Genomic DNA, 18,487 nt, shown 5'->3' with positions numbered 1-18,487 from the left:
TTCTTTTCAGCCCAAACATTGCTTTTTTTCCTTCCCAGATTGAATTTGGATCTGAGTGGAACTAGGGCACTGGGACACTTTCTTCACTATTTGTTTTTTTAAAGATTTTATTTATTTATTCATGAGAGACACACACACACACACAGAGAGAGAGAGAGAGAGAGAGAGAGAGAGAGGCAGAGACACAGGCAGAGGGAGAAGCAGGCTCCAAGCAGGGAGCCTGATGTGGGACTCGATCCCGGGACTCCAGGATCATGCCCTGGGCTGAAGGTGGCACTAAACTGCTGAGCCACTCGGGCTGCCCTTGTTTTGTTTTTAAATTAAAGATTTTATTGATGAGAGAGTGACTGAGAGAGGAAGAGAGCATAAGCTGGGGGGCTGCAGAGGGAGAGGGAAGGAGCATGCTCCCTGCTGAGTAGGGAACCCCTTCCCCCCTCACCAGTGTGGGACCTGATCCCAGGACTCTGAGATCATGACCTGAGCCGAAGGCAGAGGCTTAACCAACTGAGCTACCCAGGCATCGTCTTTACTCGTTTTGAGCAACATGTCCATGAGAAAGAGACTGCTGCCCATTATTAGCTGTTCTGTAGATGTTCATTTCATTTCTGTGTTGAGCTAAAATCAGAGACATTGTAGACTTGTGAGAATTGAGTCCTCTTAACTTAGGTAGTTTGAGTCTGAAAGCTTTTTTGTATATATGTATGGGAATATTCTGTACATATATACATACATGTATATTCTGTACATATATACAGTATATAGCTTACGTTTCCCATCCAGTTGGGACTGTTGCCAGTCCTGTCTTCTCTACATGCACTATGTTAACTTGATGTTTGTGTCTGTTTTTAAAATGTCAAAATGCATGACAGGTCTATGTTTTTGTAATTATTTAATATCACAAGTGATACTCAGTTTTGTGATTTGAGCCCACGCTTCAGGGATACCAGTTTCTAGGTTTCTTTCTTTCTTTCCTTTTTTTTTTTTTTTTAAGATTTTGTTTATTTATCCGAGAGAGAGAGAGAGAGAGAGAGAGAAAGGGAGAGACACAGGCAGAGGGAGAAGCAGGCTCCATGCAGGGAGCCCGACGTGGGACTCGATCCCGGGTCTCTAAGATCAGGCCCTGGGCTGAAGGCGGCACTAAACCGCTGAGCCAACCGGGCTGCCCAGTTTCTATGTTTCTGAAGTTCTGGGGGTTTTGTTTATTTGTTTGTTTTAAATATTCCTGTCTTTAAATATTATCTTTAAATATTCCCTTTGGCTTAGAGTATACAATTTGCTCAGAATAAATCCCCAGCCTCTCAACTCTACCACAGTGTGGTCATTTCAGATCTTCACTGTAACCTTTATAACATTGTAATTATTGGTTTATATTTCTGTTTCTCTAACCAGACTGAGTTCCTTTGAAGAGGGGGGGGTACTGAGTTTAGGTCTGTCACATAAATTAATTCTTATTAAAATCTGTTGGATGGATGAAATGATAAGAATTCTTAGAGGGTGGGGTTTTTGTCAGTTTATTACCCTTAGGGAACATGTGGTGCTGGCGTTCTGTAGCGTTTGCTCTGATTTGGTGTCCTCTTGGGTCCTTTTTCTAACAGGTGTAAATCTGAACTTGAAAGAAGCCAACAAACCGCACAGGCTGCAGATGTCTCTCTGCATTCATGCACGACACCACAAAAAATTTTTGCAACTCCACTAACACCAAGTCAATATTATAGTGGTAAGGATTTTTTTCCTTCATAGCTCTTTTACTGGGATTTTAATGTGGCCAAAGAAATCAATTAATTCATCTTTGAATTTAACTTTTAACTTAGGCATTAAAAAAGGAACCCTTTTAGTTTGGGCATTAAATGGGCTCCATATCCATTTGTGTATCTGTTAAGCTATCAGGTTAATTAAGCCTTTAAACTTTTCATTTTATCCTGTAGTGTATTTTAAAAATAATTCTGGTTTGGAATATCCAAACCCAGCATCTGTTTATGTAGGGTACCACGATATTTGTTCCTAGACTATTGTAATGATTGTTGATCTGTGAACTCCTTTATGAGATCAGCGACCAAAGTAAAACTGTATATCATTATCTTTGTTTAGGTTCCAAGTATGAAGATTTAAAAGAAAAATATAATAAAGAAGTTGAAGAACGAAAAAGATTAGAGGCAGAGGTTAAAGCTTTGCAGGCTACTACAGTAAGTTAATTGTGGGCCTAATGATAGAGCATGCAGTTGAAGTCCCTTGATATTAGGAGTACAAGGTTGGAGAAGAAATCTGGTTCATGGAGAGCTTGACACATTTTTCTTACATTGAGAATAGAAAGTTCCTGGCCGATTACGTTAGTCATAATTACTTTTTTGGTTATTTTAATTAGTTAATTAATTATTTTTAAATATTTTATTTATTTATTCATGAGAGACGCAGAGACACAGGCAGAGTGAGAAGCAGGCTCCATGCAGGGAGCCTGATGTGGGAATCGATCCTGGGACTCCAGAATCAGGCCCCGGGCCGAAGGCAGGCACTCAACTGCTGAGCCACCCAGGGAGTAAAAAAAATAGTGTGGGGAGATCAATTTATCCCTAGATACTAGATGTTCATCAAATTCTACAGAAGGTGTAGCCATATAATTATTTACCCATTGAGATCTAATGGTAAGGAAGGGGTAGGACCAGGGCCATTGCAGACACTTACTGGCTGGCTTTATCACCTAGAGGCCATCGATCGCTTCCCATTCAATCCTTATGGGATGTGCTGATTGCCGCCAGGGACATGGGGTTTGAGGGTCATTATTTATATGAAATGCTTATATTTTTTATTTTAAATTTTTTAAAATTTATTTATTCGTGAGAGGGAGAGGGGCACATAGGCAGAGGGAGAAGCAAGCCTCATACAGGAAGCCTGATGTGGGACTCGATCCTGGGACTCGAGGATCACACCCTGAGCCGAAGGCAGGCGCTTAACTGCTGAGCCATCCAGGTGTCCCTGAAATGCTTATTTAGAGGAGAATGCAATCAAGATAAGCTCCTCATTTATGTTAAATAAGTTGCTGGATAGGGTTTTAAACTCCATTTTGGTGTGGGTAAATGAGGAGAGATCTGGGCGAAGATGTTTGTTTAATACCAACAAAAGAAACAAAATGTGGGTTTCAGAAAAACCCCTGCTTTTAGTTTAGGGACTGACCCTAAATATATGTGATATCTATAGAATTTCCCTTTGCCATTTCTGTTTGTGTGATGTTATTTGCTAGAAAAAAAAAAAAAGGAACAGAAAGGAAAGAAAGAAAAAGAAGAAAAAGAAACAACAGAATTCCCAGTTTTGCACTTAATGTTGTATTTCTGATAACCATAAGAACTGGGTGAGATGGGACAATTCAGCAAACAGTTTAAGGCAGGATATAGAAGTAGATACTTTAAATACTGAGCATCACAAAGTACCTGCTAGAGCTTTGACACTTGAAATTATTTGCATGCTTTAACCCTTGTTTGGAGGTCACCAGGATTCTGATATGTAGCAAAGGTATCGCTTCTCATGGTGCATAAAAATTAAAACAGTTGTTCTCTGGTTTGTCTTAGAAATATCATGTGGTTTGTGATCCAGTTCAGTCATTGGTGCCCATTGTTGCTTTTTTTTTTTTTTTAGGATTTTATTTATTTATTCATGAGAGACACAGAAGGCAGAGACATAGGCAGAGGGAGAAGCAGGCTCCTCACAGAGAGCCCGATGTGGGACTCGATCCTGGAACTCCAGGATCACGCCCTGAGCTGAAGGCAGATGCTCAACTGCTGAGCCACCCAGGCATCCCACCATTGGTGCTCTTGACATTGATTCCTAGAGTTTTTTTTTTTTTTTTTTCCTGGAGGAGTTTGAGTCTTTATGAACATGAAAACTTTGGCAAGAATAGCTTTTGCTATAAAAAATTCAATGCAGTATCTATAGCCATGTCTTGATATTTGCCAGAATGGAGGTAGAGAGGAGAACAAAAGAGAAGCCTGGGTGGCTCAGTTAAGTGCCTTTCTTCGGCTGAGGTCTTGATCCTGGGGTCCTGGGACCCTGCTCAGCAAGAGGTTCTGAGCTTCTCCCTCTCCCTCTGCCCCCACCCCCCATCCTCCCACTCATACTCTCTCTCAAATAAATAAATAAAATCTTAAAAAAAAAAAGAGAAAGAGAAGAACAAAAGAAAGAGATAAAGGGGATTTATTTGATGAGCCCTGAGAAATATATAGAATTGTTGAATCATTGTACACCTAAAACTAATATGATACTGTATGTTAACTATACTTGAATTAAAAAAAAAAAAAAGAATTCAAGCCAGTAGCAAATCCACAAATGTGTATTATATAACATAAAACACCTTATATGACATCTTTTGGGAGTGGTATGGTGGCAAGTGAGATTCTTGAAAGAGTTCTTTAAGTTAATATTTAGTTTTGATTCTCTATGTGCAAAGTTAAGAGGGGAGGCCACCAAGGACAGGCAAAGGAAAACCAAATTTCAGAATTCAAAATGGTGGTGAATACTCTTATATTTAATGGATTATATGAGGGCTGCAGAATAAATATAAAAACTGAACCCATGTTAATAGATGGTACTCAGATGGTATTGGCTTAACCCTTCAATGCTAAAGTCTAACCATTAGAATGTTCTCGCCCTGGATATTGGGACCTAATGGTTCCCTTAACTTGAACATTCATTCTTGGCACACAGCAGAAGTGTTAACTTCTTGGCATTATGTCTTTATGTTCTGTCTGAAAATAAATAGCCTTGAATATTGAGATGTGTAACGGGTTCTAAAGAGTTTCTATCTTTACAGAAAGTGAGTCAGGCTATTCCCCAAAGCACAATGAATCACCGGGACATTGCACGGCATCAGGCCTCTTCATCTGTGTTCTCATGGCAACAAGAAAAGACCCCAAGTCGGCTTTCATCGAGTGCACTAAAAACTCCCATGAGAAGAGATTTGTCTGTAGCTCACTTATCTGGGGAACAAGAGGTGACTCCAAGTAGATCAACTTTGCAAAGAGGGAAAAGAGATGCTAATGGCAGTTTCTGTGATAATTCGAGCAATTCTCATCTTTTGGACCAATTAAAAGCCCAGAATCAAGGTAACTTTTTGAGCTAAATTGAATTGAAATTAAATTTTTCCTGAAGTAATTTCAGAGGTAATCCTAGATGTTTTTAGCCCTATGAGATGCTCGTGTATTTTGTTAGACACATCAGAGGTCAACATCTCAATCTGGTGATAGGAAATAGTGTTTGGGGAGAGAAAATACCACGGTTTTGGGATGTACTTTTTTTTTGTACTAAAAAGCTGGTGCCCTGAAGCCTTCAAAAGTAGGATGAGTGGCTTTCTCTTTCTAGAAGTAGGGAGTACAGGTCAGTTATAGTTGGCACTCCTTATACTTCTCCCCTGGCTAATATTGTGGCCCATGGAATAAACCTGTGGTCTGTACATCTTTGGCCAGGGGTGTGGCATGTGCCTACAGAGCATCTTTGCTCTGCACTGCCAGGTTGTCCATATGGGAACAAACCTGTAACCTTGGCCAGGGTACCACACTGCAGCTGACAGCCAAGGGGACCAGGTGGTGTTTTGGAATCTACTCTGCAGACTATGATAATTTCCAGTGGTATGATATATTGAAAATCACCATCAATGTTCACTGGTGAGAATTGTCACACTGCCAATGCCATTGGAACCACTGTTGTGTGTATGTAGGAAAAAAAATTTAAAAATTATTGTTAATTTTGGCAGTATAGGAGCTTCACACTGTCTTGATCTTTCCTGGAGGTAAAGCTACCAGAGGATATGGGAGGGTGAATTTTGTACTGCTTTGAGCTCATTTGTGTTGATATGGGCACAGAACAAATATTAGTTTGCCAGTGTATCAAACCAAGTGATAATTTTAACGTAGGGTATCATATGGGATGCGCTTTTTGCAGCCACAATAAAATACTCTTCGTGATTTTAGAAAACCATTTTCTTTCCCAACTTTCTCTGAAAGCATTAGAAAATTTGTTTCTTCTGCTTCCTATGGTGTATTTGGATACAAGTGATAGACTAACCATTGAAATTAAATCCAATTAAAGTAGTTTCCATGTTTAGTGCCAATTGACTTATATCTGCCCCACCAAGGACTTCAGAGCAGGGTAATAACATAAATGATTCTGCCTTTAGTTGTAAATTTTTTGTGAAAAATAGATATTAACTAAAGTGTGGGGTTTGTTTGTGATTTAAGAGTTAAGGAACAAGATAAGTGATTTGGAACTACATCTGCAAGGACAAGAAAAAGAAATGAAAGGCCAAGTGAATAAATGTCACGAACTCCAACTCCACCTGGAGAAAGCCAAAGCGGAATTAATTGAAAAAGAGAAAATTTTGAATAAAAGTAGGGATGAACTCATGAGAACGACAGCACAGTATGACCAGGCATCATCAAAGGTACTGGACTTTTCGTGCGTTGTTGAAAACCTACATTTTGTCATCGAGTTCTTTGGAAATTCTTTTCATACAAAATTTTAACACTTAAAGTTATGAAATAAATGTTAGTAATGAACTTCATTAATACACACTAGGCAGAATTGGTACAATTAAACTAGTAAGTTCTTTTAGAATTGGGTAGATGTGGGGTCAAATCCAGATTGCATGTTTTCCCAGCAAAGTGACTTGGGCAAGTCACTGATCTCTTGTCCATCCAAGAGGGTGGGGAAGATTAAGATTATGTATATATTGCACTTGACATATGCAAGAGGTGACTAAGTGATGGAACTTTCAAAGCGGTTTAGGACTTAAGATAAAATTTAATTGATCGACTTTTGGATCCAATGTGTGTACCCCCAAAATTTAAGCTTAATGCTCCAATTAAGGCCAAGCTTCATAGCGTGTTTGAGGGTGTTTTGTTGTTGCTTGGCCCCCAACCTACCTCTAATGTTTTATTCCTTTTTTTCTATTCATTTATTCAGACTCATTTGACAAATATTTGTTGACTGTCTACTGTTTGTCAGGCACTGTTCTAGACCTGGGGTGAAGCAGTGAGAAAATAGACAAAAACTATTGCTGTTGGAGAGCTTCATCGTAATGGTGGATGTAGCATAAATATATAGTTGTGTAGATAATATGGTGTATGGTTACAAGTGTGGAGAAAGGTGAATTATCTTCTAGGACCAACTGATTATTTGGTGTTTCCTGAACCTAGCCTTCATCTGGGTCCAGTGTTTCTTTCTTCTTCTAATTCTTTTTTAATTATTTATTTTAGAGATAGCATGTGTACATGCAGTGGGGGCCAGAGGGTGAGAGAGAATCTCACTCAGACCCCCTGCTGAATGAGGAGCCTGATGTGGGGCTCGATCTCATGACCCTGAAATGACTTGAGCCAAAATCAGAAGTTGAATGCTCAACCAACTGAGTCATGCAGGTGCCCCGATCTGGGTCCAGTGTTTTGCTCACATTTGCCTTTCTGCATGGCATACTCTGTTCTTGGAATACTCTTGATATTTTCCTCAACCTGTGAGCTCCTTCATCTCTTATGCAGTGAGATCTTTTCTCCTGGCATCTCTCTTAATGATCTTTTTATTGTCATCACTTGTGTCCTGGCCCTGTGGGTTCCCACACTTGGCTAATTGTCAGAATCACTGAGAACCTGGCAAAACTAATCCTGTTAGACCTATGTCTGATGTGGGCTTAAGGAATTTACTTTTAATCAACTCTAGATATTTCCAAGGCAGTAGATAAGAACCACTGTAGTAGGTAGACCTCTATCTTCTGTTTGCCTCCTGAAGGCAGGTTCGTTTGTTCACTCTTATCTCTTTTCTTTCTTTAAAAATTATTTTAAGGTAATTGTAGATTCACATGTAGTTGTACAAAATAATAGCTTTTAATATGGTGTGTTACATTGATGGCTTTTCAAATATTTGAACAAGCCTGATGTCCTTGGAATAAGCCCAACATAGCCATGATATGTAATTCTTTTTATATATTTCTGAATTTTATTTGCTAACCATTTGTTGAGGATTTTTGTGTCTATATTTATGAGGGATATTAGTCAGCTGTTTTCTATTTTTGTTTTGTCTTTGGTATTTGTATCAGAAGTCATACTAGTTTCATAAAATGAATTGGGAAGTGTTCTCTCCTATTCTATTTTTGGAAGACATTGTGTAGAATTGGTGTTATTTCTTCTTTATGTTTGATAGAATTCTCCATGAAACAGTCTGGGCCTGGAGATTTCTTTTGTGGGAGTTTTAAAATAACCAATTTAAGGGGCACCGGGTGGCACAGTCAGTTGAGTGTCTGACTCTTGGTTTCAGCTCAGGTCATGATTTTATGGGTTATGAGATCAAGCTCCACGATGGGCTTTGTACTCAGTGTGGAGTCTGCTTGAGATTTTCTCCCTCTCCCTCTGCCCCTCCCACTTGTGCTCTCTCTTTCTCTCTCTCTAAAATGAATAGACCTTTTAAAAAATTGCAAATTTAACTTTTAAAATAGATATAGGGCTATTAAAATTATTTCATGGGCAGCCCGGGTGGCTCAGCGGTTTAGCGCCACCTTCAGCCCAGGGCCTGATCCTGGAGACCCCGGATCAAGTCCCACGTCAGGCTCCTTGCATGGAGCTTGCTTCTCCCTCTGCCTGTATCTCTGCCTCTCTCTCTCATTCTGTGTCTCTCATGAATAAATAAATAAAATCTTAAAAAAAAAAAAGTATTTCATACTGAATGAGTTGGGATACCTTGTGTTTTTAGAGGAAGTGGTCCGTTTTATCCAAATTTTTAAACTTAAAAATGTAGTCATTTGTAGTAATTCTTATTCTTTTGATATTGTTAGATAATATTCTCTGTTTTTGATATTTCTGTCTTGTTTTTTTTTTGTCAGTCTTGCTAGAGATAGGTCAATTTTTGTCAGTAATAACAATAAAATTTGTCAATTTGTTATTCTTTCCAAAGAATCAGCTCTTTTGTTTGTTTATTCTCTATTATTTTCTTTTTCCAACTTTATCTTTTTTTGCTCTCTTATTTTCCTCTGCTTGCTTTGGGCTTATTCTGCTCTTTTTTTCTAGGTTATTTAGATGGGGAGCTTAAATAATTGATTTGAAACTTTTCTTTTCCAGTGTAGGCATTTCAAGGTATAAATTTCCCTCAGTACTGCTTTAACTGTGTCCTACAAATTTTGATATATTGTATTTTTTATTCCATTCAATGTATTTTTAAAACATTTTTCTTGAGACTTCCTCTTTGCCTCATGGATTACATAGAAATACCTTGTTACATTTCCATGTGTTTGGAGGTTTTCTTCTTTCTCTTATTGATTTCCATTGTGTTCAGAGAACATACTTAATGATTTCAATTCAAGTTTGTTGAGGCTTGTTTTATGGCCTGACAATGGTCTATCTTGGTATATTTCGTGGGCACTTGGGGGAAAAAAGTATTCTCTTGTTAAATGGAGTGTTCTAAAATTATCCTTAGCCCCAAATTATTGATTGGTTGTTGGTGTTGTTGAATTCTCTTATATATTTACTGGTTTCCTGTCTATCAGGGTTGAAAGAAGGATGGTGAGAGTCTTCCGTAATTGTTGATTTATCTATTTCTCTTATCTGCAGTTTTTGCTTCACATATTTTTTTTTAAGATTTTATTTATTTATTCATGAGAGACACAGAGAGAGAGAGAGAGAGGCAGAGACACAGGAAGAGGGAGAAGCAGGCTCCATGCAGGGAGCCGGATGTGGGACTCAATCTGGGTCTCCAGGACCAGGGCTGAAGGCGGCACCTTCAAACCGCTGAGCTACCCAGGCTGCTCTCGCTTCACATATTTTATAGCTCTGTAGCATATGCATTTAGGATTGCTATGTCTTATTGGCTGATTGACCTTTCTCATTGTATTATAGCCTTCATTGTCTCTGGAAATTTTCTTCATTCTGAAGTCTACTCATTCTGATATTAACATAGCCACTCCACGTTTCCTTTACTGTTTGCATGATGTATTTCTTTCTGTCTTTTAGCTTTCAGCCTATCCTTTTATTATTATATTTGAAGTGAGTTTTGCATAGACAATATATAGTTAGATTTGTTTTTTAATCTACTCTTCCACCATCTGTCTTTTAATTAGCATATTTAGGCCATTTACATTTAATGTAATCACTGATAGGGCATGGCTTAAAACTGCTATCTTATTTATTGTTTTCTATTTCTTTTTGTTTTCATTTTGTTGTTTCCTGTGGGTTACTCAAACATTTTATAGAATTTCATTTTAATTTATCTAGTGTTTCTGGATGTATTTCCTTGTAGAGCTTTTTATAGTGAGTGGTCTAGATAATACATTATATATACATACCATTTATCTGTCTGCTGGTTGTCATGTAAGCAGCTCTAATGGATTACAGAAAACTTACTATTCTTTTCATCCTTTTACTTTCCCCTATTTATAATCCCATTTTCTTAAGTGTTTTCCCTACCTACATTTAGAACTACATCAGACAGTGTTAGAATTTTTGCTTTAGCTGTCAAACATAACTTAGACTTTCTTTCTCTTCTCCATTTTTCTATCATTTATACCAATATCGTTGCTTACTTTGTTTTCTTCTTTCCCAATCTCTTCCAAGGTTCCTTCTTTCATCATTTCCTTTTTGTTTAGAGAACTTCTTTTAGCCATTTTTTTTTTTTTAAGGGTTGATCTACTGGCCACATACTCCCTTAGTTTTCATTTTTCTTGATACTTTATCCTGCCAGGTATTTCCTCAGGATACAGGGATTATAGGCTGACTCTTCTCTTCTTTCAGCACTATCATGTATTTACCTTGAGTCCCAAAGTCCCTAGTCACTCAGTCTTCTTCTCCTTTCAGAGCTTTCTTAACATTTGTGCAGGTTTTGAATTGTTCTTGATGGCAGGAATAGGGAAATGTATGTTTATTCTATCTTCCTGGAAGTGTTAGTCTAGGTTTATTTTTCAGACATTCTCCTAGTGCAATGCTTTGCGTAGAGATCTGTTGATAAATACTGATTCAGTGTATGAGGGTGCAGTGGAGGGTCAATGGGACCATGACCTACCTTGACATATATATTTGTGCAGTCTGAGTTTGTAGGTTGTTTTTCTAAGTTAAAAAGACTTGGATTTGAGCCCTGGTTCTGACACATCTCAATTGTTTTGTTTTTGAATTCTGAGCCTCCACTGCCTAATCAATAAAACGGTGTTAATAGTGTCTTTGTCATAAGTTTGTTGTAAAGATAAAGATAACTTTTGTAAAGGCTTTAGCATAGTGCCTGGCACATGGTGAATTTATAATAATATATTATTATTGTGTTGAGTTCCTTGTTATTCAAGTTTATTTTCAGTTGCATTTCTGCGAACTCAAGCCTTCTTATATATAAGAATTAACTTATCCTATTATACTTTATCTTACTGGTTTTGGTGTGAAAGGATCACTGAATCTTTGTTTTATCTAACATATTTGATAAGGTCTCTTCTTACCATATCACGAATGAAAACTTTTGACTAGAACAGTGCTGAGAAGACAGCTCTGGGTTTCTATTAGAAACCATCCCCCGCCCCAGGTTCTTAAGACTCATTTGTTCAGTGCTTTCTGGATTCCCTTTTTTCCAGAGAGCTACAAATCTACCTAACTGAAAATTCAGTCTGTCTTTCTCCCTCTTGCCTCTTAGGATAATAGGACCTGGTCAAATGTGTTGCTGAAATCAAATTATGCCTTGTTTATGCTGCTCCCTGACCTACCATTAGAATTACCCATTAAGTAAAATGGAACTAATTCAATCAAAATCAATACCATGTTTCTCCCCCCCCCCCCCCCAAGATTTTATTTATTTATTCATGAGAGACACAGAGAGGCAGAGACATAGGCAGAGGGAGAAGCAGGCTCCCTGCGGGGAACCAAATGTGGGACTTGATCCTAGGACCCTGGGATCATGACCTGAGCCAAAGGCAGACACTCAACCACTGAGCCACCCAGGTGCCCTACCATGTTCTTTTGTGAACATATGCTGTTTCTAATATACTTCTTTTCTAAGTATTTACAAACTGTGTGGGATACAAAATTTGAACTCATGTAGAAGCATTGAGTCTGGCAGCACACCTAGAGTTCAGCACCCACGTTTCACAGATGAAAACTCAGGCCCACAGTGCTATGTGAGTGCCCAGAGTCATATTCTACATATTTTCAAGGATTTCAGCTCTGGACACTATTTTTAGAATATTATGGAACATTCATGACACCTACTGGTCATCTACTCTTACATGGATTATGCATCATCAGTATCAGAATGTCATTGTAAAAAATTTAAATAAAAGGTAGATGTTTTCTAAAGGCTCTTTTTAAACCTATTTTGTACTAACAAAGAATTGTGGATTCTGAGTCATTAGTGGAATATGTTGCAGTTTGAAGGAGGACCAGCAGAGGGCACCAAGGGTTCATTTGTCTCTGTGTGGCATGGGGTTTTTTTTCCCTGAGAATTGTCAACCACCGAAATTTGGACCATCATTTGGGCGGTGATTTTTTTTATCTGGGTTGTTTACGCTGCATCCCAGGTGCCTGGCACAGTGCTTGACACATAGCAGGCTCTCGATAAATATTTGTTAGGTTCATATTGATTATTATTATAAACAATTTCTGTAATGCTTTTTCTTGGGGATTTAAAAATTTAAGAAGAGTAAAGATAACAAAAAGGTATCTTAATGTCCAAGGCCATGGATTAATTTGACCACTGGCTCAATTATTTTTCTTTTTGAATTTGGTATATATAAAGTTCTGATAGTTGGAAAATCATTTAGTCATTAATGACCAGCTTTGTTTTTCTTGTCTTTGGTTAGTTAATCATTGGTCTCTGACTGGTCTTCTGGCAAAGTATTACGTAGTATTTTATTTTCCTCCAATTTTTCTATTAAATTTCTAGTATTTCTAATAGTTCAAAATGAGACTATAGTGAGTCTCAGAGAAATACTTTAGAAGAGAGATTTGCCAAATTGGGGCACATTTCTTTTAGATCAGGGATACTCCCCCATGGATACAAAGTGTTCTTATTCTTCCCTGGAAACTTGAGAGTTGTTTTGTAGGGCATTTTAAGGATTTGAAAATTCATATCCTACATAGGGAAGATTCAGAGGAATGGGTTTCAGCACTTGATATTTTTTTTTTTTTTTAGCCCTTGATGATTTAAGACAATTTTGCTCCAATTTAATTTTAGAATGGCATCCTACGTTATGATTATTTCATATTTTAAAACTTATTTTAAGGTATTGGCGAGGTACAAAGGCAAAAGAATGTTCTTTCTGTTGCTTAGGGCAGCTTGGTTAAAAACCAGTTATGATAATCTCTGGGGTGCTGTGAACCTTCAGAATTTTTTTTTTCTGGTTAAATTTATTTATTTATTTATTTATTTATTTATTTATTTATTAATTAAATTAAAAAAATATTCTATTTTTACTTATTCATGAGCGATACTGAGAGAGGCAGAGACCAGGCAGAGGGAGAAGTAGGCTCCTCACGTATGGAACCCGATGCAGTACTTGATCCCTGGATGTCAGGATCATGCCCTGAGCCTAAGGCAGATGCTCAACCGCTGAGCCACCCAGGCATCCCTATTTATTTTTATTTAAATTCAATTTGCCAGCATATAGTATAACACTCCATGCTCATGACATCCATGCCTTCCTTAATACCCATCACCCAGTTACCCCATCCCCCTACCCCCCTTCCCTTCAGCAACCCTCTGTTTTTTAAGATTAAGAGTCTCTCATGGTTTGTCTTCCTCTCCGATATTTCCCCACTCAGTTTCCCTTCCCTGCCTTATGGTCCTTTTCCTATTTCTTATGTTCCACATGAGTGAGACCATATAATTGTCTTTCTCCGATTGACTTATTTCACTCAGCATAATACCCTCCAGTCCCATCCATGTCGATGTAAATGGTGGGTATTTGTCCTTTCTGATGGCTGAGTAATACTCCATTGTATATATAGACCACATCTTCTTTATCCATTCATCTGTCGAAGGACATCATGGCTCCTTCCACAGTTTGGCTATTGTGGACATTGCTGCTATGAACATTGGGGTGCAGGTGTCCTCTTGTTTCACTTCATGTGTATCTGGGATAAATACCCAGTAGTGCAGTTGCAGGATTGTAGGGTAGCTCTATTTTTAACTTCTTGAGGAAACTCCACACTGTTTTCGAGAGTAGCTGCACCAGCTTGCATTCCCATCAACAGTGCAAGAAGTTTCCCCTCTCTCCACATCCTCACCAACATTTGTTGTTTCCTGTCTTATTAATTTTAGCCATTCTCATCAGTGTAAAATGATATCTTATTGTGATTTTGATTTGTATTTTCCTGATGACAAGTGATATAGAGCAGCATTTCATGTGCCTGTTGGCCTTCAGAAATTTAAAATGGTGCAGTGGGAGCATTGTGGAAAGAGGCATTTTAATATTTAAAATTTACCACAAAATAGATTATGCTTGAAACAAACTATCATATGAGGGTAATGGGTACCCACTGATTATTTCACAGCTTCTAAGTTACACAGGTCAGCATCACTGCATTTGAACCTCTCATTTCCATGCAACAAAATATTAGATGAATCTTTATCAGAAATGCTGATTTCTTTTTTCCTAGTGCAAATTATGAAGTATTCATCTAAATGGTCTTAATAGTTTACATCTCTTCTAATATTTCCCAAATACAAGCTTTATGTATGCTAAAATAATTATAGTGGTTTTAGTATTTGTTGATCGTTTTATTCTATTTACGTATTAGTTTATTTTTTTGAAGTTTTATGTAAATAATCTCTATGCCCAAACTGGGATTTGAACTCACAACCCCAATAGTCACACACTCTATTGGCTGAGCCAGTGAGGTGCCCCCACTGATCATTTAAAATCCAACTTTTTTTTTTTTTTAAGATTTTATTTATTTATTCATGAGATACAGAGAGACAGAGGCAGAGACACAGGCAGAGGGAGAAGCAGGCTCCTCGCAGGGAGACTGATGTGGGTCTCAATCCCAGATCCCAGGATCATGACCTGAGCCAAAGACAGATGCTCAACCACTGAGCTACCCAGGTGCCCCTAAAATCCAACTTTTAATGAAACAAAAATATCAAAATATAAAGATGAACTTGAAAGTCTCAAGACTAATTTTTCTAAAATTCAAAATAATTTGCTTCTCATCTCGGATAATTTTGTATTGACCCTTTTTATTTGTTTAGTGTACTGCGTTGGAACAAAAACTGAAAAGATTGTCTGAAGATTTGAGTTGTCAGCGACAAAATGCAGAAAGTGCCAAAAGTTCTCTGGAACAGAAAATCAAGCAGAAAGAAAAGGAATTTCAAGAGGTAAGGTAAATAGATTCATGAGGAGTTTGCCCTGAAGGCTCTTGTCGGGCATTTCATGGTTTTGTCATTTGAGAAGAGCTGCTGTATGTTATCTCTTGGGGTGTCCTTTTATAGGGGAACTACTTTGTGAGGAAGAGGTTTCCCGTGTTTTCCACTTCCATCTTTCAGTTTTCGATTGGAGAAGCGACTGATAGCCAGAATGTTCTTTTTTATCTGTGTCCTCTGATGTCTTTGAGGTCTGATACTGAGTTGGAAAGAATCGTATCTCTTCTTTGAAACAACTCTCAGTTGTGAAGGAAGTTGTATCCTGTTCTCTTCCTATTTTGAAAACCTCTGGTTGGCAGATATATTAGAAAGGTAATTGTTGCAATGGGGCACGAGGCTGGCAGGTGAATTAGGCCTGAAGATGCCCTTCCAGAAGCATTGCTGCTGGTGCCAGTGACTTAGCCTGGCTGAGTGTGTCGTGTGCAGGGAGACTCTGGTCTTTCAGTAAGGGTGCCTGGAAATGGAAATCTGGTATCCTGGTATGGTTATCAAAAGTTGAATGGTGGCATATCCTGCTGTCATTCAAAATTGTAAGTGGTGTTAGGATGTTTGAGGTCTTTTTTTTTTTTAAGATTTTATTTATTCACGAGAGACACAGAAGCAGAGACATAGGCAGAGGGAGAAGTAGGCTCCATGCAGGGAGCCCAATGGGACACTCAATCCCAGGACCCTGGGATCATGACCTGAGCCAAAGGCAGATGCTCAACCACTGAGCCACCCAGGTTCCCCAGGATGTTTGATATCTTAAACCCTATTTTTGAGAATCTTTGATTTCCTAGCCGAGTTGTGACCCTGGCAGCTCAGCTCTCCTCCCTTTTGCCCCTGGACTTGTCGAAAGGGACATGAACATTTTAAGATTGGGGATGGGATGGAAGCTGTCTGGTTTCCATGAGGTCAACGGGCAGACTCCTTCCCCTTCCCCTCAAAGGCCTGCGTTTGATCCCCAGGACTAGAGCTAAGGATGGTTTATGTTGATCATTAAGTGAGTGGTCAGCCTGGCTCCCCAGCGCCTCCTGCTCTTTGAGCATGGCATGGCCCGCCCGCAGGAGGGTTGCCGCTCACCCTGGAGTCTCCTCGTTAACCGTCCCTGGCCCCACTGACGTCTGTGCCTTTGCTGTTTCAGGAGCTCTCCCGTCAACAGCGTGCCTTCCAAGCCCTGGACCAGGAGAGCACACAGATGAAAGGCAGACTCACACAGGAGTTACAGCAAGCCAAGAACACTCACAATATCCTGCAGGCTGACCTGGATAAAGTAGGGAGCTGGCTTAGTTCTCTCTCCTCATTTAGTCCCCCTTTTCCTAATTCATGCATTTTCTCTAACCGCAGCTGGCCTTGTGATGCTTCTAAAGAGCTGCTCTAACCTCCCTTTCCTTATTTATCAAAGGAGAGAGCAAATGGGATCTTTCTGAGTCTGGGTTTGCTGATTTACAGAAAGAGAGGAGTGAGTGAGGATCTCAGATCTGAAGGTGGGTGGAAGGGTGTGATAGTCCGGTGGTTCTCCGCCGCGTCAGCAGGTGGGAGCCATCCCGAGTAATTTATGCCTCCGGCAAATAGCCAAAGTGCTGAAACCTATAGTCAGTTTACTTATTTAACACTTATTCCAAAAATGATCTCACCCAGTCTTATGGGCTTGCCTCTCATCTATATGATGACAACCCTATATAATCTTTAGCCAGGATGCATGTTCTGAATTCCAGGCTGGTGGGTGTGCACCTGATATTTCCACTTGCCTGTCCAACAGGCACCTCACACTTAGCATGGTAATAGCTGAACTCCAGCTATTTGTTTCACATGTGCTCCTCCCATAATCTTCCTTATCCCAGTAAATAGCAGTTCCAGTCTTGACATCACTGAGGCCAAATCACTGTGTCATCTTCAACTCTGTTTTTTCTCTCACAGCTCAGAGTCTTCCATTAGGATTCTTCTGACTCTACCTTTATTTACACACGTGTCTCTATTTGTGTGTGTCTGTATGTGCCTATATTTGCATATGCATGGATATTATAACTACATTTAAACCTTTTCGAGTTAATAGACAAAATCTATATAGAACAGATTTACAATTCAATAAATTATTATTAGGAATGCTCTCTTAGGACCATTATCTGTGTCGGGGCATAGAATCTTGTCACCTACCTCAGAAACCCTCCCACGTGCTTCCGACTTCCCTGCTAAGAATAAGCCTGACTTGTTTGACTTTTTAAAAAGTAAGTAAATATAAGTTATGTTTTACTGGTTTCCAGGTTAAATAAAACCTGATAATAAAAAATAATATTTATTTATTTACTTATTTTTAAGATCTTATTTATTCATGAGAGACCCACAGAGAGAGACAAAGACATAGGCAGAGGGAGAAGCAGGTTCCCTGTGGGGAACTCGATATGGAACTCGATCCCAGGACTCCAGGATCATGCCCTGAGCCAAGGGCAAATGCTGAGCCACTGAGCCACAGAGGCATCCCTGGTTTTTAGGTTTTAGAGTAGAGGTATGAACAAAACACTTAATCATAGTCACAGAATATAATATATATATTATGGGATATAATGCACAGAATTTACCAATCTTGTCGATTCTAAGCCAATTGGTATATTTGTGTGAATTACAAAAAGGTGCCCCGCCCCCACCTCAAGACACTGATAACCATACAAACCTATGAGGCCTATGAATGAATGGTGCCCCTTGGAGTTGCCTGCAGAACCATAAACTCAGGCCCTGGGTAAAGGAACACACAACTTGAAGAATAGAGAGGAGAGAAAAATATGGCTAGAAATGCACGTTTATACATTTTACCTAATAGGGAGTCAGACACATATTTAAAGTTATTGGATCAAGAAAAAGAGACTTAAGTTTATTTTTTATTTATTTTTTTTAAAGATTTTGTTTATTTATTCATGAAAGACACAGAGAGAAAGAGAGGCAGAGACCCAGGCAGAGGGAGAAGCAGGCTCCATGCAGGGAGCCTGACATGCGACTCGCTCCCAGGTCTCCAGGATCAGGCCCTGGGCCGAGGGTGGCGCTAAACTGCTGAGCCATGTGGGCTGCCCAAGACTTAAGTTTATTATTTAAAATTATAATGTTAAGGCAATGGAAGAAGTCAATAATACTTTTTACTAAAATTTGTAAATTGGAAGGGAGG

At 38.9% G+C, this 18,487-nt stretch overlaps 1 protein-coding gene across 6 annotated transcripts in view; it reads left to right on the top strand.

Annotated features, from left to right (window-relative positions):
- CENPF (centromere protein F) overlaps positions 1-18,487 on the top strand; it is an 84,342-nt gene that overhangs the window by 30,904 nt on the left and 34,951 nt on the right. For all 6 annotated transcript variants that reach the window (XM_041722889.1, XM_041722897.1, XM_041722855.1 and 3 more), the window contains 6 exons: positions 1,596-1,717; positions 2,089-2,183; positions 4,799-5,090; positions 6,222-6,424; positions 15,181-15,306; positions 16,475-16,603. In XM_041722889.1, coding sequence (XP_041578823.1) covers positions 1,596-1,717; positions 2,089-2,183; positions 4,799-5,090; positions 6,222-6,424; positions 15,181-15,306; positions 16,475-16,603 — 967 coding nt within the window. The remainder of the gene's footprint in view (positions 1-1,595; positions 1,718-2,088; positions 2,184-4,798; positions 5,091-6,221; positions 6,425-15,180; positions 15,307-16,474; positions 16,604-18,487) is intronic.

The sequence above is a fragment of the Vulpes lagopus genome, chromosome 1, assembly GCF_018345385.1.
Source record: "Vulpes lagopus strain Blue_001 chromosome 1, ASM1834538v1, whole genome shotgun sequence".
NCBI classification, from domain to species: Eukaryota; Metazoa; Chordata; class Mammalia; order Carnivora; family Canidae; genus Vulpes; species Vulpes lagopus.
This window is presented reverse-complemented; position numbering and strand designations above follow the sequence as displayed.